General features: G+C 35.9%; 2 protein-coding genes across 2 annotated transcripts in view; one reads left to right on the top strand and one right to left on the bottom strand.

Moving 5' to 3' along the window:
• The window catches only part of EAF2 (ELL associated factor 2), a 48,490-nt gene extending 34,985 nt beyond the window's left edge, over positions 1–13,505 (bottom strand). The window contains exons 1-2 of the mRNA XM_032406146.1: positions 13,318–13,505; positions 4,443–4,537 (exon numbers count right to left, since the gene is read on the bottom strand). Of these exons, the coding sequence (XP_032262037.1) occupies positions 4,443–4,537; positions 13,318–13,426 (204 nt within the window). The 5' untranslated portion in view covers positions 13,427–13,505. The remainder of the gene's footprint in view (positions 1–4,442; positions 4,538–13,317) is intronic.
• A 110-nt stretch (positions 13,506–13,615) lies between these two features.
• The window catches only part of IQCB1 (IQ motif containing B1), a 54,011-nt gene continuing 40,382 nt past the window's right edge, over positions 13,616–27,244 (top strand). The window contains exons 1-6 of the mRNA XM_032406655.1: positions 13,616–13,742; positions 14,216–14,297; positions 18,210–18,321; positions 18,754–18,916; positions 20,811–20,940; positions 24,733–24,826. Of these exons, the coding sequence (XP_032262546.1) occupies positions 18,222–18,321; positions 18,754–18,916; positions 20,811–20,940; positions 24,733–24,826 (487 nt within the window). The 5' untranslated portion in view covers positions 13,616–13,742; positions 14,216–14,297; positions 18,210–18,221. The remainder of the gene's footprint in view (positions 13,743–14,215; positions 14,298–18,209; positions 18,322–18,753; positions 18,917–20,810; positions 20,941–24,732; positions 24,827–27,244) is intronic.

Genomic DNA, 27,244 nt, shown 5'->3' with positions numbered 1-27,244 from the left:
AAAGGGTCTATCCAACAAGAAGATCTAACAATTGTAAATATCTATGCCCCTAACATGGGAGCAGCCAATTATATAAGGCAATTAATAACAAAAGCAAAGAAACACATTGACAATAATACAATAATAGTAGGGGACTTTAACACCCCCTCACTGAAATGGACAGATCATCGAAGCAAAAGATCAACAAGGAAATAAAGACTTTAAATGACATACTGGACCAAATGGACTTCACAGACATATTCAGAACATTCCATCCCAAAGCAACGGAATACACATTCTTTTCTAGTGCCCATGGACCATTCTCCAGAATAGATCACATCCTAGGTCATAAATAAGGTCTCAACCAGTACCAAAAGATTGGGATCATTCCCTTGCTATTTTCAGACCACAATACTTTGAAACTAGAACTCAATCACAAGAGGAAAGTCGGAAAGAACTCAAATGCATGGAGACTAAAGAGCATCCTACTAAAGAATGAATGGGTCAACCAGGAAATTAAAGAAGAATTAAAAAAAATTCATGGAAACCAATGAAAATGAAAACACAACTGTTCAAAATCTTTGGGATGCAGCAAAGGCAGTCCTAGGAGGAAAGTATATAGCAATACAAGCCTTTCTCAAGAAACAAGAAAGGTCTCAAGTACACAACCTAACCCCACACCTAAAGGAGCTGGTGAAAGAACAGCAAATAAAGCCTAAACCCAGCAGGAGAAGAGAAATAATAAAGATCAGAGCAGAAATCAATGAAATAGAAACCAAAAGAACAGAACAGATCAACGAAACCAGGAGCTGGTTTTTTGAAAGAATTAACAAGACTGATAAACCCCTGGCCAGACTTATCAAAAAGAAAAGAGAAATGACCCAAATCAACAAAATCATGAATGAAAGAGGAGAGATCACAACCAACACCAAAGAAATACAAACAATTACAAGAACATATTATGAGCAACTCTATGCCAGCAAATTAGATAAAGAATGGATGGATAGAAAAGGATGCATTCCTAGAGATGTATCAACTACCAAAACTGAACCAGGAAGAAATAGAAAACCTGAACAGACCTATAACCACTAAGGAAATTGAAGCAGTCATCAAAAATCTCCCAACAAACAAAAGCCCAGGGCCAGATGGCTTCCCAGGGGAATTCTACGAAACATTTCAAGAAGAATTAATACCCATTCTTCCGAAACTGTTCCAAAAAATAGAAATGGAAGGAAAACTTCCAAACTCGTTTTATGAGGCCACCATTACCTTGATCCCAAAACCAGAAAAAGACCCCATCAAAAAGGAGAATTACAGACCAATATCCTTGATGAACATGGATGGAAAAATTCTCACCAAAATACTAGCCAATAGGATCCAACAGTACATTAAAAGATTATTCACCACGACCAAGTGGGATTTATCCCTGGGCTGCAAGGTTGGTTCAACATCCGCAAATCAATCAACGTGATACAATACATTAACAAAAGAAAGAACAAGAATCATATGATCCTCTCAATAGATGCAGAAAAAGCATTTGACAAAGTACAGCATCCTTTCTTGATCAAAACTCTTCAGAGTATAGGGATAGAGGGTACATACCTCAATATCATAAAGGCCATCTATGAAAAACCTACAGCAAATATCATTCTCAATGGGGAAAAACTGAGAGCTTTCCCCCTAAGGTCAGGAACGCGGCAGGGATGTCCACTATCACCACTGCTATTCAACATAGTATTAGAAGTCCTAGCCACAGCAATCAGACAACAAAAAGAAATAAAAGGCATCCAAATCGGCAAAGAAGAAGTCAAACTCTCACTCTTTGCAGATGATATGATACTTTATGTGGAAAACCCAAAAGACTCCACCCCAAAACTGCTAGAACTCATACAGGAATTCAGTAAAGTGGCAGGATAGAAAATCAATGCACAGAAATCAGTGGCATTCCTATATACCACCACCAAGACAGAAGAAAGAGAAATTAAGGAGTCGATTCCATTTACAATTGCACCCAAAACCATAAGATACCTAGGAATAAATCTAACCAAAGAGGCAAAGGATCTGTACTCAGAAAACTATAAAATACTCATGAAACAAATTGAGGAAGACACAAAGAAATGGAAAAACGTTCCATGCTCATGGATTGGAAGAACAAATATTGTGAAGATGTCAATGCTACCTAGAGCAATCTACACATTCAATGCAATCCCCATCAAAATACCATCCACTTTTTTCAAAGAAATGGAACAAATAATCCTAAAATTTGTATGGAACCAGAAAAGACCCGAATAGCCAGAGGAATGTTGAAAAAGAAAAGCAAAGCTGGCGGCATCACAATTCTGGACTTCCAGCTCTATTACAAAGCTGTCATCATCAAGACAGGATGGTACTGGCACAAAAACAGACACACAGATCAATGGAACAGAATAGAGAGCCCAGAAATGGACCCTCAACTCTATGGTCAACTAATCTTTGACAAAGCAGGAAAGAATGTCCAATGGAAAAAAGACAGTCTCTTCAACAAATGGTTTTGGGAAAATTGGACAGCCACATGCAGAAGAATGAAACTGGACCATTTCCTTACACCACACACAAAAATAGACTCAAAATTGTTGAAAGACCTAAGTGTGAGACAGGAGTCCATCAAAATCCTAAAGGAGAACATAGGCAGCAACCTCTTCAACCTCAGCCACAGCAACTTCTTCCCAGAAACATCACCAAAGGCAAGGGAAGCAAGGGCAAAAATAAACTATTGGGACTTCATCAAGATAAGAAGCTTTTGCACAGCAAAAGAAACAGTCAACAAAACCAAAAGACAACCGACAGAATAGGAGAAGATATTTGCAAATGACATATCAGACAAAGGGCTAGTATCCAAAATATATAAAGAACTTATCAAACTCAACACCCAAACAACAAAGAATCCAATCAAGAAATGGGCAGAAGATATGAACAGACATTTTTCCAAAGAAGACTTCCAAATGGCCAACAGACACATGAAAAAGTGCTCAACATCGCTCAGCATCAGGGAAATCCAAATCAAAACCTCAATGAGATACCACCTCATACCAGTCAGAATGGCTAAAATTAACAAGTCAGGAAATGACAGATGTTGGCGGGGATACGGAGAAAGGGGAACCCTCCTACACTGTTGGTGGGAATGCAAGCTGGTGCAGCCACTCTGGGAAACAGTATGGAGGTTCCTCAAAAAGTTTAAAATAGAGCTACCTTACAATCCAGCAATTGCACTCCTGGGTATTTACCCCAAAGATACAAATGTAGGGATCCGAAGGAGTACATGCACCCCGATGTTTATAGCAGCAATGTCCACAATAGCCAAACTATGGAAAGAGCCAAGATGTCCATCAACAGATGAATGGATAAAGAAGATGTGGTATATATATACAATGGAATATTATGCAGCCATCAAAAGGAATGAGATCTTGCCATTTGCAATGACGTGGATGGAACTGGAGGGTGTTATGTTGAGCAAAATAAGTCAATCAGAGAAAGACATGTATCATATGACCTCACTGATATGAGGCATTCTTAATCTCAGGAAACAAACTGAGGGTTGCTGGAGTGGGGGATGGGGTGGGAGGGATGGGGTGGCTGGGTGATAGACACTGGGGAGGGTATGTGCTATGGTGAGTGCTGTGAATTGTGCGAGACTGTTGAATCACAGATATGTACCTCTGAAACAAATAATGCAATATATGTTAAGAAGAAAAAAAAGAAGAAGAAGAGAGCAGGAGGGGAAGAATGAAGGGGCGGAAATCGGAGGGGGAGACAAACCATGAGAGACAATGGACTCTGAAAAACAAACTGAGGGTCCTAGAGGGGAGGGGGGTGGGAGGATGGGTTAGCCTGGTGATAGGTATTAAAGAGGGCACGTTCTGCATGGAGCACTGGGTGTTATGCACAAACAATGCATCATGGAACACTACAACAAAAACTAATGATGTAATTGTATGGTGATTAACATAAGAATAAAAAAATTAAAAAAAAAAGAGGTAGAAAAAAAAAAAAGATTCTACCAGGCAGAGTATTTGATTCCACTAATGTGCTTGCACAGAATTTTGTACATGCTCTAATGTATAGCATTAGACATCTGTGTGTCCTTCTGCTATAACAGATTAGGACTAGAAGGCCGGGAATATGCTATTATTCTTAGTTCAGGGTACAAAATCTGGCTCATAATACTAATTAATAAGCATATGTTTAGACCTGTGTTACAGATCATTTGAAATGATAGTTCTTGAAACTTATTAAATAGATCAAAGTATTTTTAAAAAGTATTTTCAGATTATTTTACCTAAAATAGCTTAATATAAGGTTTTTTCTTTGGTGTATTGGTTAATTACTTTAACTATAACTATGCAAATTGAGTAATTATTTTCATTTAAATTTAGTAGAAATCCTGCAAAAAGATACTTTCAGTCTAAATACATAAAAATACTCACTTCTATATTTGGCAGAGTTATTGTCACCTGTTCACCTTTGCCAACTTCAAGCTCTCCTTCACAGGAAGTGTCAATAGAAGCAGGCTTGAAATCATCTAAAAATAGAGACAGATATGGATTTTTATAAAATGGAACAATAGCCGGGTACCTGGATTATCAAAAATATGAGCATGTTTCAGCGTGGTAAATCATTTTGCAACAGCCAGTAATTAAAATGGTTTAGAACAGTCTTCATATTACATATAAAATCCAACCCAGTTTATTTTTGTATATATAATTCTGAGAAAAAAAGAAACAACTAAACTCTAAAATAGTATTCCTCAAACCATGCTCCCTCCGAATCCTGTTTAGGTCAAGATAAACTAGACTAAAATGTTCCACTGCTAAAAAATACATAATGTCAGTGTTTTCACAATTTGCTAAAAACTGGAATTAGTAGAATGTTTTCAATTTTCAGTCTTTCCTGTAATTTTTCTAAAAACACCTTGGGTGTCTACTATCACTTGCTGGCTGTCCTAGCAGAATACATAATTAATGAATACATGGCAAATACATATTCATGGGAAAACTTAAGAAACAGCAATCATTGAGTTTAATAGTTTTTTTTCATGAATCCTACCATTAAAGGATACGTAAATTTAACCAAATCTGCAACTTCAGAAGAACTTAAAATAGGTTTTAATTTTGAGTTAAATCATAATTTAAATGTTATTAAAATATATTACCCAGAAGGAATTTAGGGTGCTCAGATATTTCACATGCTGAACAAGCTTAAAAACCTCTAAGATATGAAAGCCACTTAAAAATAATTCACATCACTGAATTGTGTAAGACTGATGAATCACAGACCTGTACCCCTAAAACAAATAATACATTATATGTTAATAAAAAATTTAAAAAAATTCACATCAATTCATATCAATGACTGATAATTCTGATATAGAATTCCTCGGGTAATGTATATTTTTTCCAGGTTAACTCTTTATTAAAATATAGCATACATGCAAACTAGAACATGAATCATAAGCTTGACGAATTTTCACAAAGTGACACATACGTAATCAGCAACCAGACCAAGAAATAGAACATTATAAATCCCTGAAAGGCCTCTCCCAATTATCCCTACCCCAAGAGACTGATCTTTATATTAACAGGGAAGCCAAATACAAAAAGTCTAAATCCGAAGTACTGAACATTTATTAGAATTTAGGGAACTATAATAGGTAGACCTTGGGAAAAGAGAATCTTCCAGTGCTCATCAAATCATCTTCTGTCGATATACAAAAGCTGGCCCTGCTTCCCAGTGATAATTATAATGGCTAACACTTAGGGAATACTTACTTCCTGCCAGGCATCTTGCTTAACACTTCGTATTTAATTCTTATAATGACTAGGGGCACCTGGGTGGCTCAGTCGGTTAAGTGTCTGCCTTCGGCTCAGGTCATGATCCCAAGGACCTGGGATCAAGCCCTGCATCGGGCTCCCTGCTCAGCGGGAAGCCTGCTTCTCCCTCTCCCACTCCCCCTGCTTGTGTTCCCTCTCTCGCTGTCTCTCTCTCTGTCAAATAAATAAATAAAATCTTAAAAAAAAAAAATAATTCTTATAATGACTCTAAGAAAAGAAATGAAATCCATTCTTTTTTTTTATGAAATCCATTCTTAAGTTCCTTAAGCACATATGAATATAAACAATTCACACTAAGTATTCTTTATAATATGATTTATTCTTTATGTTGCTTTAATTCAAAACTGAATACATGCAGTATCTCTTAAAACCTTAATGCTTAGTTCTAGATTTTAAGAAACAGATTAAAAAAATAACATAAGCAATATGAAAAATGTGAAAGAATTTGATTTACGGTGTATCCTTAGGTAGTACCACTGAGGATAAAGACAAAATAAACTGGGGAGTTTGTTAGTAGCAGTAAGGTAATGAGAAAGATAAAAAATAATTTAGGTGTTAAGTTTTAGATGCTTGAAAGAAGTTCTAGAGAAATAAGTGTTAATTAATATCAATTGATTAAAAGACAACAATATTGAAGAAAACATCAGAATTGAGCCTTGAGTATCACAGAAATAAAGAGAAAGTAGAAAGCAGAAGACGGGAAAATCCAAGAGAATACAAAAAATAATATTTTACTTTTTGTATCCAAGATACAAAAGTAAAATAATAATAACAGCTATTACTTATATAATTATTTTAAAATTTTTCCTAATTACTTTTATCTCAAAGACTCACAAAAATTCTTAAAGTAGTGAATATCCCTATCTTACAGATAAGGCAAATGATGGTGGAAGAAATTAAGTCCCTTGCCCAAGATCATGCAATTAATATTTGCTAAAGCTAGAATAAGGAACCACAAATTTAGCAGACTAAAAAGATAAGAGGTTAACCAACAACTTTTGATATCAGTCTTATTTTTTTTAAGATTTTATTTACTTGAGAGAGAGAGAGTGCACATACAAGCCGGGGGAGGGCAGAGAGAGAGAGAAGCAGACTTCCCACTGAGTGGGAAGTGACCTGAGCCGAAGGCAGACACTTAACCATCTGAGCCACCCAGATGTCCCTGATATCAGTCTTACTGATATCTAAATTGATGGAGAAGAAGCTAAGTTCAATTTGAGCTGATAAATATCATTTGAAGCCCTAAAGTGAAAAGTTCATTTTATAAGGATGTATACAGAATAAATGAAGTAAATACCACTTAAAATATTTTAATGTAAGTAATTTATCATCATGACCTATGGGGGTACCCACAGTAACAGCTTTTGTTTATCTTAAAGTGTCCGCAACTTTCTAATTTTAACTATCCTTCAAAGTTCTGCACACCAATGTAAGTATTCCTGTAAATATTCCTCAATCTTCTTTATCACCCACATCTAATCACTATGTCTTTTTCCATATCTTTCAGAGCCATCTCTTTCTATTATTGCGAGGACAAACTAGTTTTCAATCAACAAAAAGCTAAACTATCAAAGTACCTACAGCTTGCCCATCCAACTGCTTTTCTCTGTATTTTTGCTCTTAGAATGTGGATCCTATTTCAAAGTCTCCTCTTCCCTAAAGTAGTCGCTGGGTGGAGCCCTTTCCTTACTTTTCAAAATCTCTTTTTTTTGGGGGGCGGGGGGTCCACTTCTGTAGCATTTATCATACCGTTCATCAAAACCTAACATAAATGACGTGGCATTATTTACCTCTTCCTGTACATGCCCTTTTGGACTGTAATTTTTTAAATCATAATGCCTCATACTTTAATTCCTCCTGAATTATGGCTCCTAGCATAATGCCTTTAATATAATGGGCACATATGAGATCTTTGTAATTGACTCTGGTTCATATGTTTATCCTTCTCTGAATTACCCCCAAACTTATTTTAAGTATAAACTTATGTCAGCTAAATTATGTGCAAAAGGCTTGTTTTCTAATTGTTTCCTGAGGATCAGATTCATCTGTACTTCAAGACTCTCGTTTCTTTAGGGTAGATACTGCCATATTTCTTTTGTACTTTTCACTAGTACATTTCTGTTCTCAGAGAGGGCACCCATAACTTAATATTTGACAGAGAATATTTGACATAGAGAATTAAAGAATTCTCTATGATAAATAGGTAAAACAGAAATGACATCCTAGAGTAAAATCATGGTTGTCTGATCTCCCATATTTTTCTGACAGTGACACAAAGGACAATACTGGGAGATACGACTGTCATTTAACTACAGCTAAATAATGCTTTAGAGAAGAGGCTAGAAAGGTAACCCAAGGCAGTGAAGCAGACCATCGGGGAATCATAGTGAATAAGCCCAATCTCAAGAAGACAACCAACTGCTGCCAAGAGGAATATGGATTTGGTGTGGCCAGGTTATCTTCTGATTTTTGAAAGAGAAGTTGGTAATCCAGATTTCTGTATAAAAGATCTTGACATTTACATATTTACAACTAATTTATTTTTTAAAGATTTTTTAAAATTATTATTTAATTTATTTATTTGACAGAGAGAGACACAGCAAAAGACGGAACACAAGCATGGAGTGGGAGAGGGAGAAGCAGGCTTCCTGTGGAGCATGGAGCCTGATGCAGCGCTCGATCCAAGGACCCCGGGATCATGACCCGAGCCGAAGGCAGACAGACGCTCAACGACTGAGCCACCCAGGCGCCCCTACAACTAATTTATGTTAAAACAACAACTGTGTGGGTCAAACAAAGCATCTCTAACGTCAAACTCAGCCAATAGGCTGTTAATTTTTAACCTCTGTATTAGTGTTTAAATACTGATTCTTTTTCTTTTATAATATATCATCACTTTTGATCTTCACAACAACTCTTTGAAGATTCTCACCCACATTTTACCAATAAGGAACTTCTCTAAAGTAGTGAAACCAGTAAAAAGTCAAGTCAGGAACTCAAGCCACATACTCCATCCACTCAAAACATACAGCCTTTTGCCTTATATTCAGTTCTTAACTTTTGCATGTATGGGGGGGGTTGTTAGGAGATGAAGAATAGTCATAAGTCCCTATGGGAATCTGATGAAAATTATAGATCAGCTAAAGATCCTCTCCACAGAAAAAATGAATGTATCAACATACATATCAAGTACTGTATAATTTCAAGAGATTCACAAGTCCCTGAAGCCTAGATGTCTATGGGACAACTATAAGAGACAGAAATGTACTCAAAATATTTGTAGCTTTACTTAATGATAAGCATGAATTTATAATCAATAAATCAAAACTATTCTGAACCTATTTACGCTTCTAATTATTTTGCTGTTAGAATAAATTCTACTTTTTATTACTTGTTATATTAATATTCTTTTATTTGCCTTCAAGCAACAAATTTTTTTAAGTATACAACTTTTGAGTTTCAAGGGAACAAAGACCTAGAATTATAGAATTTGTTGAGTAATATCATGTTTTCCATATGCTTCCAAATGTCAAATATATTTTCAAAGTTGCTATAATTCCAGACTACATAGTTTCTTTCTTTCAGTTTTCCTTGGTTTAGAAAACTCACCACCAATTTTACCATTTATTTATTCTCTGTAGATTTCCTTCATCTATGTTATTTCTTCTTTTTTTTCCCCAAAGATTTATTTATCTATTTTAGAGAGAGAGAGAGAGGGAGAGGGTGCAGTGGGAGGGGCAGAGGGAGAGAAAGAAAATCTCCAGCAGACTGCCTGATGCAGGGGCAGGGCTTGATCTCATGATCATGACCTGAGCCGAAATCAAGAGTCCAACGCTTAACCAACTGAGACACCCAGGTGCCCCTATGTTATTTTTTTCTTTACAGTACAATTACTTATATTATACATAGAGTAGAAAAACATTTCCTACTTTGCACTTAATGCTTTTTCAGTCAATGCTGATCATTTTTCTGACTATTTCAGCTGTAGTGTCACATAATGTCTATATCTTCATAACAGAATCACAATTACTGTCATAAATTTACTTCCTGGGATATGAACTAATTCAACTAACTCCAAAACCCATACCCTTTCCAATATACCACAGTGATCAGAGAACATTCATTGTAAATATAATTTTAATCCCATTTTCATTAGCGTACCTTTTAATGTTTGCTCACACCAAAGCTTAACAACCACTTTTTGGGGAGTGGCTCCACTTGAAGGCTCAGACAATCTTCCTGTAGTCACTGCCCATGAGTTCATCATTTAGTGTCAGCAAAAAGTAGTGTCATTTACAAACTTGGGAATTTCAATGTCTAGTTCCTTATCTAGCCATACATTCTAAAATTAGTACTAGCCCAAATTCAAAATTTATTCTAGCACGTCCTGTTACTCAAACTCTTCCACCCAGTGAAGTATCTGCTCCTAAACATTTAGCTTATCATTTATAGAACATCCCATATCTTCCCTACCACATGCCAGACTTTATTTTTGATAGGTTTTATTGCTAAGCCCTGATAAATGCTTTTGAAAGTCTACGTTAATTACATTCCTCGGCACTCCTCATACACACATGAATATAATCCTTCAAGAATAATAGTGACTACTATTTATTCTCTACCATGCACCAAATACTGTGCTAGGTTGTTTATGCAATCTTATTTAATCCTTAAAAATCTCTGAAGTGTAGATATTATTACCATTTACTGAGGCTGAGAGTTTAGAGAATGTTCCAAAAGTTACATTACATACATAGGTGGTGGAGGCCAGAATTCACATCCAGTTTTGTCCAAAGCCTCAGCATATTAGACAGGCATAATTATCCCTGTACATAAACATAGAATATTACTTTCTCCCAGATTATACGGACTCAATTGAGTGTTTGTTATATATTAGGTCCACCTGAATGAAAGTAAGATTTCCTGTTTTTTGTTTTCTTTAATAGTTTTTTATTATTTATTTATTTATTTATTTATTTAAAGTTTATAAAACTCACTTCATTTTATTTTTTAAATTTTTTTTCAATTTTTTTATTACTATGTTATGTTAATCACCATACATTACATCATTAGCTTTTGATGTAGTGTTCCATAATTCATTGTTTGCGTATAACACCCAGTGCTCCATTCAATACATGCCCTCTTTAATACCCATCACCAAGCTAACCCACCGCCCCCTCCCCCTCCCCTCTAGAACCCTCAGTTTGTTTCTCAGAGTCCATTAGTCTCTCATGGTTCATCTCCCCCTCCGATTTCCCGCCTTCATTTTTCCCTTCCTACTATCTTCTTCTTTTTTTTTTTAACATATAATGTATTATGTGTTTCAGAGGTACAGGTCTGTGATTCAACAGTCTTACACAATTCACAGTGCTCACGAGAGCACATAGCCTCCCCAGTGTCTATCACCCAGCCACTCCATCCCTCCCACCCCCCACCACTCCAGCAACCCTCAGTTTATTTCCTGAGATTAAGAATTCCTGTTTTATAGTTTCCATCCCTTACTCTGAGTCCTTAAGAGTGAGGATCATATGGTAAGTGAACCTATCCTCAAGGATAATGATTGGTTTTATTCAGATAAATCTAGAAAGATTCTGCCTGCTTCAACAAGAATAAAACTGAGGCTAAAAACCTTTCTTATGTCTTCCACAGCACTAAGAGTGTATTCAAGTATCTGGGTTTTTTGTGATTGTTATTCCTATGGTTGTTTTTTTTTATTTTTGTTGTTTTTTTCATTCTTGTTGCTAGATCAACTGATTCTTGAGCTCTAAAGGCACAATTCCAGCATATTGAGAACGTTTATGAATGAAAAGCTTTGAAGCACCTGCAAAGAGCTTTTCAAAGGCTATTTTATATTCTCTTCATTTGGGGTTCATGCCCTTAAAAGAGAATAAATGCCCAAGTTACATGAAAATATAACAATCAAATGAGCACATTTTTATAATCTTAAACCTTATGGTTTGAAAATTATTAAAAGGCTACTGCAAATCTGAAAAAGAAGAGGAGAGAGGAGAGACTTTTTGCGAGAAACGCATGGAGAAACCAGGTAAAAGCTGTATCATACTTTTGGAAAATGGGACTGGAGAGAAACTGCATAGCCAGCACTAAGGTCTCACTGTGGTTAATGTTGGACGACAGAGTATGGCAAAGCAGAAAAAACAAAGGACAAAGGACGGGGGCACCTGAGTGGCTCAGTCAGTTAGGTGGCCGACTCTTGATCTCAGCTCGGGTCTTGATCTCAGGGTCGTGGAAAAAAACAAAACAAAACAAAACAAAGGACCCTGTTGAAGATCTTCTGTTGACAAATATCTCCCCTGTTTATTCTACCAACTGGATGTTAATTTTGCTTAACAAAACCCTTTTATAAAATGCAAATATATCCTTGGAGAGTTAAACCTATTGGTCTTTATACTTTTACCCCGAGTTACTATAATTAGATCGTCTACAATTTAATTAAACTTTTGGAGAATGTTGAGTTTTAATTGGGTATTTTGACTGAAGCATGGAAAAGTTCAGAATAAAAACCATGAAGATCCCTGGACAGTCTAAGGACAGGATGACTGAGAAAGGTAGAATGATGAGACACTAAGGAAGAACAGGGCAGGGGAAAGGAAGTGAAAAAATACCTACTTTACAATTTTGCCACAGAAAAATAAGAGGTTATGATTCAAAGATCTTAGTTTCCTTTCCGCTCTATAATTCTGAGGGTTACTATGCAAAGAATGAAATGTTTTACATACCAAATCATAATATGCTATATTTTCCTTCCTGGAATCTATACCATCCAACATTAAAGTAAAAGAGCTCCTTTTCTACCTCACCAACATAACAGAGGGCAAATTTATCAAAACTAGTTCCAGAGGACAATCAAAGGGAAGGGAGAAATCAAAGGGAAGTAAATATCTTTCTAAAAAAATAAATCACACACCCTCCAGTACTTTGATAATCAGTATTTGATAACTGTCTGAACGAAATCAGGGGTCCAAAAGAGATACAATTATTGGACTAGTTCAGAATATCTACTCAGGAACACACTAAATAAGAACTCTCATCAGACAGAGACAGAAAAAGTGAAGAAAAGAGGGAATATTTCCCTACCAGCCTCAAGGCGTTCCCTTTCCCCTGCGTAATAATTCCGTCCTTTGCACCCTTCCATCTGTCACCTTACTATTTTCCTATCCATCTCTGCATCATCTACCAGTTATGTCTGTCTCCACAGTCACCCCTGTATATCTCCTCCACAAAGTTTCCCTTTCTGCTCACTTGAATCTCTCTGCCCAGGGTTTACCCACACCTGCTCAACTCCGGCTCCTTCCACGAAACCCCCGGGACTCCAGGCAGGGCAATGGATAGCGCTGGGCACCCCATTCTCCAGCAGAGTAAGGGGGTTTGTGGGAACACAACTGAGAGGTTTGTGCCTCCACACCCCCATATCCGGAGCTCCCCCTTTCTCCCGGGGATCGTTCTCACTCACATCGTACAGTGTGGAAGGCGCAGCGCGGATGCTTCTCGAAACTCTCGCCTAACTTGAGAACCCGCTCGCGACGGTCCATGTGCGAGGGTCCCGCTGCTCCATTCATCATTATTCTCCGGCTGTGACTTTGCCTTGGCCACCTGCGCTCACTCCCATCTGCCACCTCATCTTGAAGCAGCTGCACTTGCTGCGGCCCGGGCAGCCAGCAGACTCCGCCCCGCGCCTGATGCGCGTGGCCCCGCCGGGCGCCTCTCGCGTGCTGATTGGCTGCCTGGAGAGGGGCGCCCCGCCCCTTGGCTCTGAGGCGCCTGGTCCCACCTCCAGGCCCCTTCCCGCGTTGCGACGCACGCTGCCCCGGGAAGGCCGCGCAGCTGAGGTGCTTGGTGGGAGCAGGGTCCCCTGAAGGAGAACGCGGAGAGGATGAGGTAACCCACCTGAGGTGGCGACTGGGGAGGGAGAGAATCTCGGGGTGCCGGGAAGCTAGGGCCACAGGGTTTCTGGGCCAAGCGCCTCGGCTCGTAGGAGCTCCTAACGGGAGAATCGGCGCCCTTTCTGTGGAGATCTGTAGTGGAAACTGAGGCCCGGGGAGGGGCGGGAGCGGGGCACAAGGCCCGGTGTCTTGCCCAAGGCCTCGTACCGCCGAATCTGGGTCTAGAATCCGGAGCGAAGGATCCCGCGGCCTCAGAGCCTCGGACCTTGGACCTCACAGGAGGCGACGCCGTTACCTCGGCAATCGCTTTCTGATTTTTTCCAGAGGAAGTTCCCGGTGGTGTTAGGAACGGGACAGGGGACGGCGAGGAAGGGGGAAAAAAGATTCGGAGTTAGGAATTACGGTGTTTCGGATCAGTTGCAACCAGATTGCATTAGGTAGCCTTCTTTTATTTATTTTCCTTCACAGTGATCCTTGGAAGCAGTAACGGCACGGGCAGGAAGACGAAATTCCCAAGGATCAAGGCCCGAATTCCTGCTGTGGCAACAGGGTAATAATTGAAAAATAATTGTCTTTTTTTTTTTCTGTCAAAAGTTCATGAGTTTCATGGTAAAGATGAGGGAAGTGTTGTATTAGAGGAGAAGTATCCAACAGAAAGTTTACAGATGGTTGTCGTAATGGGTGGTTGTTTTTCAGGGTAAGTATGTAATCCAACTCTACTCCCATGCTTTCTTAGCCAAATTTGTCGGTTTATTGTTTTAGGCAAGTACATGAATATGTCTCCCTTAATCTATCTGCTTGTCTAAATTCTACTTTTTTAAGGAGTATTAAGACTGTTTAGTGTGGTAGTTAAGTGCTCAGGTTCTGGAGCCAGAATTTTTGTATTTCAACCCCAGCTTCGTACTTTACAGTGTGGCTTCATGCAAGCTAAAGAATGCTCATCGTTAAAATTGGGGGGAAAATAATAGTGCTTATTCCTTAGAGTTGTTGAGAGGATTAATTGAATTAATACACAAAAGGATTTAAAATAATTCACAGCACATAGTAAAATCTCTCCAAATGGTTATCATTATTGACGTATAACTCTGTTGTCCTGCAACGTTTTAGAACCATCCTTGGTTTCTGCTTTCTTTTCTAAATCTTGAATTATTCTAGAAAGTAGGAATTGCTATTTTGTTTCCTTTACAGATAAGAAAACTGGTTCAGAGAAGCCCACTCCTCTGATTCTGTGGTCTGTGTTCTTATCATCTGTGTCATTTATTTGGCACTTAAAGTATTTTATTTTACATGTATGTATATATATGTGTGTATACTTTTTCTTTCCCAACCAGAACATGAACAACAGGGACTCTGTCCCATATAAAATTCTTGTGCCGATGCATCTAACATAGTGCCCTACACACGTGTTTGGTGATGATGATAATGTTTCGAGGGTGTTTTTTAATGTTAACCAGAGGGCAACAATAGTGCTTTAAGCCTATTTTATTTAAAAAAGACTTCCAATTAGAAATCTGAGGTTTCCATATTGTAATAAAGAAGAAAGCAGGTAGTCAAGAAATTGAGTTTTAAAATGCCCGAAGTTTGTGCTTTTCTTCCTTGTTTCAACATATATTTATTAAGTACCTACCAGGTATCGGTTAAGGCACTGGTCTAGCCTCTGGGAATATGGCAGTGAATCAGAGATAAGGCAGCAACCAAGGATGGTATGAATTTTATTGTCTCGAAACTTACTGGTGTGAATTTTCACCAAACTTGTATTAAAATGAACCAGGTTGTACTAACTCAGGAATTTAAAAAAAAAATCAGATTAATGAAATAAATAGAGTTAAAAATGTACCCAAGTGACATTTCAGATTGCTTTGTTTATATCTATTCATGACATATTACTTCAGAAATTTATGATAGCTGTATGCATTTGTTCTTTTCTATAAATCTATAACCTCGTCTAACTTAAAAAATATAGTTAGGTTTCTATCTTACATCATTCACAAATAAATGTGTGTGTAAAAACAAACAAACAAAAAAAGAAAATATAAAGATGTAAATGAATGAAGATAGCACTAAACAAACCATAAAAACACCAGAAAAAATTAAAAGACTATATTTTAGCTTTTAGGGTAGGGAGGACCTTTCTAAGAATGTCACCAAGGTAGATGTCATAGAGTAAAAGATTGTTATACTTGAGTACATGAAAATTGTAAAACTGTGGTAGAGACACTATAATCAAACTTAATAAATGACAATAAGAAATTGTTTACAGCCAATATAAAAGGTAAAGGGTTCATATCCACGTATGAAAAGCTGAAAGCGGGTGCCTGGGTGGCTCAGTCGTTAAGCATCTGCCTTCGGCTCGGGTCATGATCCCGGGGTCCTGGGATCGAGTCCCGCGTCAGGCTCCCTGCTCAGCGGGAGGCCTGCTTCTCCTTCTCCCACTCCCCCTGCTTGTGTTCTCTCTCTCACTGTGTCTCTATCAAATAAATGGATAAAATCTTTACAAAAAAAAAGAAAAGAAAAGCTGAAAGCTTCTACACAAGAATAAACCAATATAAAAATTGTTGAAGGATATGGATAGAAAATATATGAAAGAAGAAATGGCCAGTGAACATGAAATGTGCCTAATTTGTCTCATAATCAAAGCAATACAAATTAAAACTAGATGATACCATTTTTCATCTAGCAGAAATATAAAAGATAACAGAATGTATTAGTGAAGGCATAGCAAAATGAACACCCTCATATGTTGTTAGTGGAAATACAAATTGGAACACCCATTTTGAACACCCATTTGGTTTAAATATATTTTGATGCACTCTTACAAAAGAAGCATAGCATAATGCAGCCATTGGAAAGAGTGAGATAACTATCCACTCTCTTGGAAAGTTGTATGTCTATTATGTGCTAGGAGTGACACCAGGAGTTGTGGTGGGCTTTCTTTGAAATATTTTCAGAAAACTTGTATTTTAATGATTTATATTTTACCTAAAGGGATGACATTTCAATGCTTGTATTATATCCAGGTCTTCAGTATAAAGGACAGTGGTGCCAGTGGTGAAGAATAATAGCTAAAAATAAGTGAGTTAGAAGTATGTCATTTGGGAATACATTTTGTGTTTTTTACCATTTTACATGGGAGAGAATATAATTAACATTGTAGTTAAAACCATAGACTTTGGAGTCAGACTGATCTGGATTTGAATACTGATTCTACCATATGCTGGTGGAACTATGATAAGTTTCTTCTTCAAGCTTTATTTTTCTTATCTGTAAAGTGAGATGATTACAGGCTCTACCTCATACTCCAATTGTGAGGATTAAATAAGATGATGTATATAAAAGCATTTAGCACTGTGCTTAGTTCATAATAAATACCTAAGTATTTATTATAAGTAAAGATTGTACTTTTTATTAAATAATGGTATCTTTGAGCTTTGAATGCCTTAAAATTTCTTCATAAAGAAAAGTTTTAACAAATTGAATTTGGGATGCGTTTTTTATTTAATTTTAAGATAATCGATTTTATTTACTATGCTATTTATAAACAAGCTTTTGTTATAATTACATTTCATTTCTGAAGTGTTGGGGATCCCCAAGACCAACCCCAGGTTCAGTGATTCACTTAGAAGGCTCACAGTTCTTAGGATAGAGTCATATTCGTGACTGTGATTTATTGCAGTGAAAGGATACCAAGCAAAATCAACAAAGAGAAAAGGCAAATGGGGCAAAATCCCAAGGAAAACAGGTGCAAACTTCCAAGAATCTTCTCCCAGTAGATTCACATAGAACACACTTAATTCTTCCTATAATGAGTTCTGACATTTTGAAGTGCTGTCTACCAGAGAAGCTCACTAGAGACTCAGTGACAAAGGTCTTTATTGAAAGATGGTCATGTAGGTCATGTAGATATCCTCTACTGTCAAGTACCAGAATTTGAAACTTCTGGAAGGAAAGCAGACATTCTGCATAAGCCACATTGTTTTCACAAACACTTTAGTCACAGTGAGCCACTCTTATTAGGGAATGGTGGAAACCCTTCTGAAATCCAAGTTCCTAGGCACCTGCTGGGGGCCAATCTTGTCTCAGGCCTAATGTTAACTCTTTTCTGCCCTTAGTGTCTCTTTTATGATTAAAAAAAAAAAAGTAATTTCTATGCCAGGACTGTTGTGCAGATTAGGAAGAGTGAATGTGGAGCACCTAGCACTATTCCTGACTCTTAGTGCACGATAAATAATATGTGCTGTAGCTGTCACAGTAAGTTATAGGAGTCTCTAGCTCTTTTAGAGGTATTCTAATTAGAAAAACCAGAGTCTACTATAAGGAAGAAATTGAAAAATCTACCCTTCACTTCTCAAAGCAAGCAAAGCTAAAGTTTTATTTATATTAAAACTGTTTTTCAAACATTATTTAGGGAGCAAATATTTTAGGGCTGTTTGACCTTTATCTTTCTGATTCTGTTAAAATATAGGTGATATAAGAAATGAAGCCAACGGGTACAGATCCAAGGATCTTATCTCTAGCTGCCGAAGTTGCAAAAAGTCCTGAGCAAAATGTCCCTGTTATACTGTTGAAGTTAAAAGGTAAGAAAATCTTGGGGCACTTGGGTGGTGCAGTCAGTTGAGCATCTGACTCTTGGTTTCAACTCAGGTTGTGATCTCAGGGTTGTGAGATCAAGCCCTGCATTTGGCTCTGTGCTCAGTACAGAGTCTAAGACTCTTTTTCTGTCTCCTTCTGCTCCCCGCCCCCCAAAATAAATAAATAAATCTTAAAAGAAAAAGTAAGAAAATCTTTTTGTGATTGGCTAATAACATTGTTTAAGTAACAAAATAATTCCATCATGGGTATAGTTTTGGTATTTGTTTCTAATTTGCTCAGAGAAATTTTAACATTGTGATAAAGCAGTGATTTTTTTTCTTTTTAAAAATATTTTTAGGTATTCAAACTATAAAAATACAAAAAGCTCTTGGATTTATTGAGCAAAAATAAGTATATCTTATTTCCTTTTGCCTTAGAAATAATAAACAACACTCCTTTAGGAAGCTCAGAGTTGAAGAAAATCAAACAAGATATATATTGTTATGACCTCATTCAGTATTGCCTTTTGGTGCTCAGTCAAGATTGTTCTCGAATCCAGGGAGGTTGGACTACAATTTCCCAGCTTACACAGATATTAAGGTAAAATGAAGCAATAAGTCCACTTGTTCTTGAGGGGTATAGTAGTAGATTCTTATTTATAACATTTGCTTCTTTTTATTCATCTGGTTAATAAGCACTGGCAACCTTCTGTGTGGTAGGTTATGGTTGTACTTTTCCTTCATACCATATATTGTTGTTTGTAACTATATTTGTGAGTATTTCACTGTCTGCAATTTTGCTGCATAAGTCCTATGAAGATGATGATCATGTATTTTGCTCACCACTCAGTCTCAAGTACCTAACAGACTCTTTATTGACTAAAGAGTATATGAAGAAATGAAGATACTAAATGCACTGGCTCCATACTGGAAAAACTTACAATAGGGATGAGATGACATCATACAGGGCTGAATGAAATAGGTGTGAAATGAAAGATATAAGCAAAGTATTATAGGAGAACAGATACAGTTGTTCCATGTTGTGTTGATTTAGTTATCTCAATTGTATATTTCATTAGGTAACCCAAATTCTGTAAATAAAAATCAGAAGCAGCATGTACTGACATACTGCCATGCTAGAAATTGATAGAACAGATCAAAATCGTTTATTTTTAAAAGAGGCAAAAAAATAAACCAGTTGTTCTCAGTGCCTAAGCTACTTCCTAATTAACTAGCTAAAAGCATGCATTACTAATTGATCTTACTTTTCAAAACTGCTATTCCTAATTTGTTACTACATAAAGGCCAGATTCAAGGTATGGTTAGAAAAAAACAATTAATAATGTATATAATGTTCTTTTTTATACTTTAATTTTCAAGATTATTTCCTTAAGTAAATAAAGCCTTTGTTTTGATCAGATATATTGGTTCATGAAAATATTGATTGAGTAAGGCTCTCTGGGGTGAAATCCAAGTCTTAAGAAATCCCCATGTTTCTGAATGTGCAAAAAACATAATTTTTATTTATTAATGTTCACAATCAAATTAAACACTCTTAAATAATTTAGGAACCAAATAAAAAGAGAAACTAATATATGTAAGCATTTGTCCATTAACTTCAGGACTGGTATGCAAAAAAAAAAAAAAAGTACATTGAGCATTCCCCAGTTTTTAGCATACTCATGGGTAGTCACTATTGCTTATCAGTGTCTTCACGTTATGTTAAAAAGTGTGTGACAGCAATATTTACTAATTAGAGACCATTCTTGGGTTGGGGACTCTTGTTAGTATCAGTCTACACAAATACTTTTTATTATCCAAGGGTTTGAATATACCCATTTTATATCCAGGGAGTGACTTTTATGTGCAGTTTCAAGAGGACTCATTTCTCTAAATGACTTTCTCTCCTTTAATGTAAATTAGAAAGTGTTCCTAATAGAGCTAGGTTTTTACTGTTTACTCCTCTGCTATAAGGAATATGTAGTCAGATATTTTACAGACTTTAAGAAAATAGATCTCTTGGAGAGTAGAATTGGTATTAGAGTGTTTGATTTTTTAATCTGTCCCTGGTAGACTAATCCTACCCTGGGTATTTTTTAGCTGTCAGAGGTCTAAAAGGTATCAGTTAGCACAAATGTTTTTGGTGAATTAGACTCCCAAGATATTGTATTGCTTTTAAAGTGTTTGTAGCTCATTCACTGAAAATTTGCCTCATTTCTCTTATTTGTGAGTCAAGTATATTTTGTTTCCCAAAAGGTTGACAAGTAGGTTTTTAGGACCTAGGAGTCCTGGCTCTAAGTACAGGCAAAGTCCACACCACTTACTTTTCTAGAAAGTTGTAAAGGTTATTTTCCAGCAGTTCTTTTTTGACTTGGCAACAAAAGAGATAACTAAAAATTCTCATTAAGGCACAATGTTGTCTATAGAAGCTCTAGCATTCGATTGAAATTTATAATTAACACAAACTGAGTCACAGACTTGTGCTCGTATTTCAGCCATTGCTGTGTGGGCTTGGAGCCAGGAGAAGATGCAGAGGAATTTTACAATGAATTACTCCCATCAGCTGCAGAAAATTTTCTGATTTTGGGGAGGCGATTGCAAACATGTTTCATCAATGCAGCTAAGGTATATGTGTTTATTTAGTGTTTTAATAGCCAAAATTCTTGAGATGTTCTACATTATTTTTCACATGTGCAGTATTTGGCTGAAAGTACAATTAGAGTAGTGGATTCAAACATTTTAAAAATTACAACCAAAAGTAATCTCTAGGTGTGAAATTTTAAAGTGCTGGCTGAAACATACTATGACTTTTTGAAGGATCTGCCTTCCTTCATAACTTTGAGCAGCACCCATAGATATTTATTTCCATAGCATCTTCCTAAAACCTAGCTTCTACTTAAGTTAAGAGTAGAGGAAAGTATTGTTCTGTGGCCCAGCACTTTTCTAATAGCTTCAGTGGCAAAAAACAATAAAGGTGAACTTTTTCTGTTTGATTTTTCAGATCTTCTGCAGTTGAAATATTTCAACCCAAACATAGGGCTTGTTCAATCCAACAATCATTTGTTGGATGGATTATGCTAGATGCTATATGTACTATCTTTTTTTTTAAACCCATGAGTTACTTAGAAGTATGTTGTTAATTTCCAAATATTTGAGAATTTTTTTAAAGTTTTTATTTAGATTCCAGCTAGTTAACATGTAGTGTAATATTAGTTTCAGGTGTACAATTTAGTGATTCCACACTTCCATACAACACCTGTTGCTCATTACAAGTGCACGCCTTAATCCCCATCACCTATTTAACCCATCCCCCCACCCACCTCCCCTCTGGTAACCATCAGTTTGTTCTCTGTAGTTAAAGAGTCTCTTTCTTGATTTGCCTCTTTTTTCCCCTATGCTGATTTGTTTTGTTTCTTAAATTCCACATATGACTGAATTTTCTTGATGTTTTATTGTTCCCAATTTCAACCTTAATTCTCTTGTGGTCAGATAACATACTCTGTATCATTTCAATACTTTAAAATTTTTTCTGATTGTTTTATGGACCTTTTATCTTGGTGAATGTTTCATTACAAGCTGTCCTTGCTTTGTACAGTGCCATCTTAATTGAAACTCATGCATATTAGAACCATGTAAAGATTTTGATATGCTCAAGTTTCATTTAACATGGTACCATGCAAAAAGCAAGGACTGCCTGTGTACTTGAATGTGAACTCTGCGTTTGTTGTGTGGAATGTTCTGTGACTGTCAGATCAATTTGGTTATAGAACCTATAGGAATCATAAGTTTACAAGGCTGAAACTCCTTTATCTTGTAGTTCTTGGCTATGTATACATTTGGGCCTACTGCTATATTAAAGATTTAGCAGATTCACAACTTTGGTGAATTATGAAGAGAAATAACTATGTCATCAGATTTTCAATTCCATTTGAGGTGCTTTAAGTATATAAGGAATAGACACAGTCTTGTACTTAACGCCTAGGCTAATAAAGTAGGCAAGATCTTCAGATATTTCTTACAGAAAACCTGAGACAGATGTATCTTTAATTAAAAAAACCCAACAAATTAAAAAATTATGAGTGAAATTGAATGAGACATACAATATGGATAAGATAGTGATTTGAGTATAAGAAACAAGGCAGATGATCATAGGGAGAGAGAGGGGAAAATGAAACAAGATGAAACCAAAGAGAGAGACAAACCATAAGAGACTCTTAATCTCAGGAAACAAACTAAGGGTTGCTGGAGTGGAGGGGGTTAGGAGGGATGGGGTGGCTGGGTAATGGACATTGGGGAGCGAGCGTATGTGTTCTGGTGAGCTCTGTGTATTGTGTAAGACTGATGAATCACAGACCTGTACCCCTGAAACAAATAATACATTTTAACTTAATAATAAAAAATAAATAAAAAATATTCCACAAAGAAAAAAAAAAGAAGTATTGTTGGCAGGGAATTAAACTTACTAGTAGAGTATAGGCTTTCTATGTAAATTAGTCACAAATTCTTCCAGCATCTCCATTGACATTTTGAGGGATGTTAGCATTAAATAAATTTTGCATATTTCTAGATTTAATTAATTCAAGTTAATTAAAGTGGCATGAGCTATGGGAATTTGTGTTAGACTTGATTTCTTTTCCTGGCTGTGCCAAAAACTTAATTCTGGGTTCTTAGGCAAATCACTTGATTTCACTGTACCTCAGTTTCCTCCTTTGTAAAATGATTTCTATCTCATGAATAGCTCAGACCATTAAGACAGCTTTATATTTTCTTCAGAGTACTTTCATTTAATATTAGGGGGATAGTAAGTACATTCTTTTCATTTATATAGTCCTTTTCATTTATATAGTCCTTTAACAATATTTTCCTATTCTTTATTATGGTATTTGTATAGAGACTAAAAACTTTTTTAGTAGTACATCAAAGGGAGTAAACCAGCTACAGAAAAAGAGGGCCACTTTACCACAGGGCAAAATTAAAAGATTTTTTAAGAGATTACAAGAAAACTGAACTTACTAGTTTTATCTACCTAGGTGTTTCCCAATCAAAAAAAAAATTAATTAGCTAGCATAGTAGATCACGTGGTGGGACATACACAGGATGATCTGGCCTAAACTGTAGACTGGTTAAAATATACACATACATATATATGCGTACATGTGTACATATATACATTCTTATATATTGCCGTAAGAAAAATACCTATCCAAAAATTTTGAAATGATTTAAGGGTAAGTTTTCTTAACCAGTCTCAGAAGCCATGAATTTATGGGTGGCATTATCTAATGGGTTTTTTAAGGAAAATAGGAAGTCTAGGAGCCCAGTACTATCCTTTGAGATTGACAACAGTGAAGACATGACAACCATGCTCTTTCTGCTGTGTCTTTTGGCGAAACTGGCAAAAGCACTCTCCTGGACTAAAGGAATTCTTGATCTAATGTGACATTTCTTTCTTTTTTGTTTTTTGGGTTTTTTTAAATTGTATTTAAGTTAGCATGTGTCTGTTTTAGCACCTACCTAATCTTATGTGCTAAAATAATAGGAAGAAGATACTTTTATTATTATGAAGAATAATCATTGTAATCATAATGTTTTTGGTGTTGTCATCATTACTTTTGTGCTAGAGTGCAAACATTTGAGACATGGATAAAATTAGTGGCCTTTATACAACTTTCCACTGAAGTTACATGGCCAGTAAATGACAGAATTGTGAACAAAATCTGCTTCTTATTTGCCACTGTGACACATGCTCTAATCCAGAATAATTTCTCACTGTACTTTCCAGAAAGGAAGAAGTAGAAAAGTAGAAAGGATTGTCATTTATTTGTTGAGTAAATACTAATTGAACATTTTACTATGTCAGAACTGTTTTAGACACTGACTATATAATGGAGAGCTAAAGTAACATGGTCTCTGCTTTCATGGAGTCATAGATTAGAAGCTGTAACTGAAATGTACTAATAATAATGCTTTACATGCTGACACATTTGCATAGAGCAGTGATTTTCAACCCTGGCTGCATAACCAAATCACCCACCTAACTGTAAAAATACAGATGTCCAGACTTTGACTTTGGAGATTCAAATTTAGTATGTTTGGGTTAAAGCCTGTATATGGGTATATTACAAAACAAAAACAAAGAAAACTCCATGGTGATTTGGATGCATAGCTAGGGTTGGGTATGTTGTCTCATTTGACCTCTGGATAACAACCATTTCTCTAGTAAGTAGAGTAGGTATGACTAGCCTGTAACACAAATTTTATAAATTAAGAAACTAAAGGCTACAAGATCATAAATAGCTAAGTAAGATCCAGCAACCAGGTCCTCTGATTCCACAGAGGGAAGTTTCTCTCTTTTTTTTTTTTTTTTTAATAAAACAATTGCAGAAAAGTAAATTGGGTTTGTGTGTGTGTACTAAGGGTGAAGAAAAAGATGAATTACTACACTCTTTCCAAATAGTGACTGATTCTCTCTTCTGGCTCTTGGGAGGCCATGTTCAACTCATCCAAAATGGTAAGAGAAAAGATTTTTAAGATAACTGATAATCATTGTAAAGTACCTGCTAACAACTTGATTTTTTTTTTTCTAAAAATAAATACATCATTAACTATACAGATAACCACAGTTAAATGAAACTACATTGAAATAACCCCACACGCAAAAAATAAAAGCCCATTTGGACATTCCAGCTTTAAATAACCAACATTGACAATGTGAATATTAAAGAGAAAATTGCTTAAATATAATTTTCTTCTCAGCTTTTTCTATTTAGCAAATCCAAGATAAGGATTAATGATAATTTTAACGATTTAGGGAAAAAATTTTCAAAGTTCCAAAGATTACACATGTATTTTAGACTTACTGTGAGAGAAATCCCTGTGTACAGAGTGGATATGACTTAATTCATAGCCTAACTATTCATATAAGAGTAAGCTTTTATATATTGACATTTTTACTGAACTTGAAAGTTATTTTATAGGATATTTCTACACTTACATTGAGAAATATAAATATGCATTAAGTTTTTTTTAAAGATTTTATTTGTTTATTTGAGAGAGAGTGTGTGCGCAAGAGAGGGGGAAGGGGCAGAGGGAGAGGGAGAGGCAGACTCCCCACTGAGTGGGGAGCCCAATGCTGGGCTCAATCCCAGAACCCCGAGATCATGCCCTGAGCCCAAGGCAGACTCTTAACCAACTGAGCCACCCAGGCGCCCTATGCATTAGTTTTATATTATGTTTTCTTAAGACTGGGAAAGTAATCTTTATTGATAATTGTGGCAACATTTGTGTCCTCTTGAAAGATTAAATCTAAGATAAATATAATTACATAAGAACAATGTAAGAACATTGTTTGACTTTTCTTAAAAAGTAAAAATTGAATTTTTATTTTTAATTTTTTTTTTCTCAGAATTATGCATGCACATAAAGAATCAAATCGTTCTCTACGGATTGTTAAAAACACAATCCCTGTTCCTTGTGCCTCACTTCATTTCCCATTTTCTAAAGGCAGCCACTTCAATTAGTATAACTAATACTTTGGGTAGTTATATCCATTTTTTTTTTTTTAATTATGTTAGTCACCATACAGTACATCATTAGTTTTTGATGTAGTGTTCCATGATTCATTATTTGAGTTATATCCATTTGAAGCTAAGTACATGCAGAAACCAAGTCCTATGATTCCCCAAAGAACAGTGTCTCTGTCTGTCTCTCTAATACTTAGATACTGCCTTTTCTTTTAAAGCAGTACCTATTAGTTTCCCGTTGTGAAACAAATATTATTATAAAGTTCCCAATTTAAACAACCTTTACCAAAAATAAAAAGTACTTAGTTTTAGTATAGTGGAATGTAAAAGACCCAGTAAAAAGAGAGACAGCAGGAGAGAGAATACCTGAATACAACTTTTAAAATATGCCAATTTTTTTTTTTTTTAAATAATAGCTGTAACAAAAGTGACAATGTTCCCCAGGTCAATCTGAGGTTTAAAATATCAATAATGTATTAAAACTAAATGGTTGTGAAATTCATATACAAAATCGGGATCTCCAATAACCTTTCTCTCTAAAAAGAATCAGCTTTTTGGAGAAGTGGCTGGCTGACTGTATGTCTGGGGTAGAAAATATGCAAGGTAAGCCTAAAATATTTTGAATACCAGATAGAGAGGAAGCAATCAAAGTTTATTAGGATTCTGTGAAAAGTACTCAGCCAAAATAAGGAGGTTTCTATTATCCAAAAATGGGAAATTTGAATAGCAATAAGGATAATAACTACTGAGGATTGAAACACATCAAATATAGTGAGACTATTAAAAAAATTATCATTAGATAGAGAACCAATTCATTTTGAAAACTGGTAAATGAAGAATCCAGCATTTATCTTGCCTTTTCTTATGTATCAATGAGGAGAAATTTCTCTTTATAGAAGTATTCCAACTAATAGGTGAAAAAGGAAAGCTGGACTGTTACCATTGTACAACTATTAATGAATGAACAAATTTAGGAATTAATCATCCATCACTGTCAAAATTTCAGAAGTACTTCCTAATGGCTCATCATAACCTCACATATGAAATGTAGATGTCAAAAATTCAAACCTGAATCATTTTGATCCCCCAGCTCCAATTACCAATTTATAGAAGGTCAGAGAAACATTAAATTACATCCCATGAGTGCAATTAGGAAAACTAGCTTGTGAGAAGCTCATAGGACAATTAACATAGTTTTGTCAACAAATAAAATGTAAGGGTAAAAAAAAGGTAGAGGAGGAATCCATAGATTAAACGAAATTTGAAAGATAACCAATTAACATTGTATAATATGTGCAATGGGTGGATCTTATTTGGATCTTGATTCAAACAAACTTAAAAATCTGCAAAACATTTGGAAATTGGAGCACTGACTGAATATTTGATAAAATTAAGGAGTCATGATT

The sequence above is a fragment of the Phoca vitulina genome, unplaced genomic scaffold (genome assembly GCF_004348235.1).
Source record: "Phoca vitulina isolate PV1807 unplaced genomic scaffold, GSC_HSeal_1.0 scaffold8, whole genome shotgun sequence".
In the NCBI taxonomy this organism is placed as follows: domain Eukaryota; kingdom Metazoa; phylum Chordata; class Mammalia; order Carnivora; family Phocidae; genus Phoca; species Phoca vitulina.
Note: the sequence above shows the minus strand (reverse complement) of the source record. Positions and strands in the feature narration are given on the sequence as shown.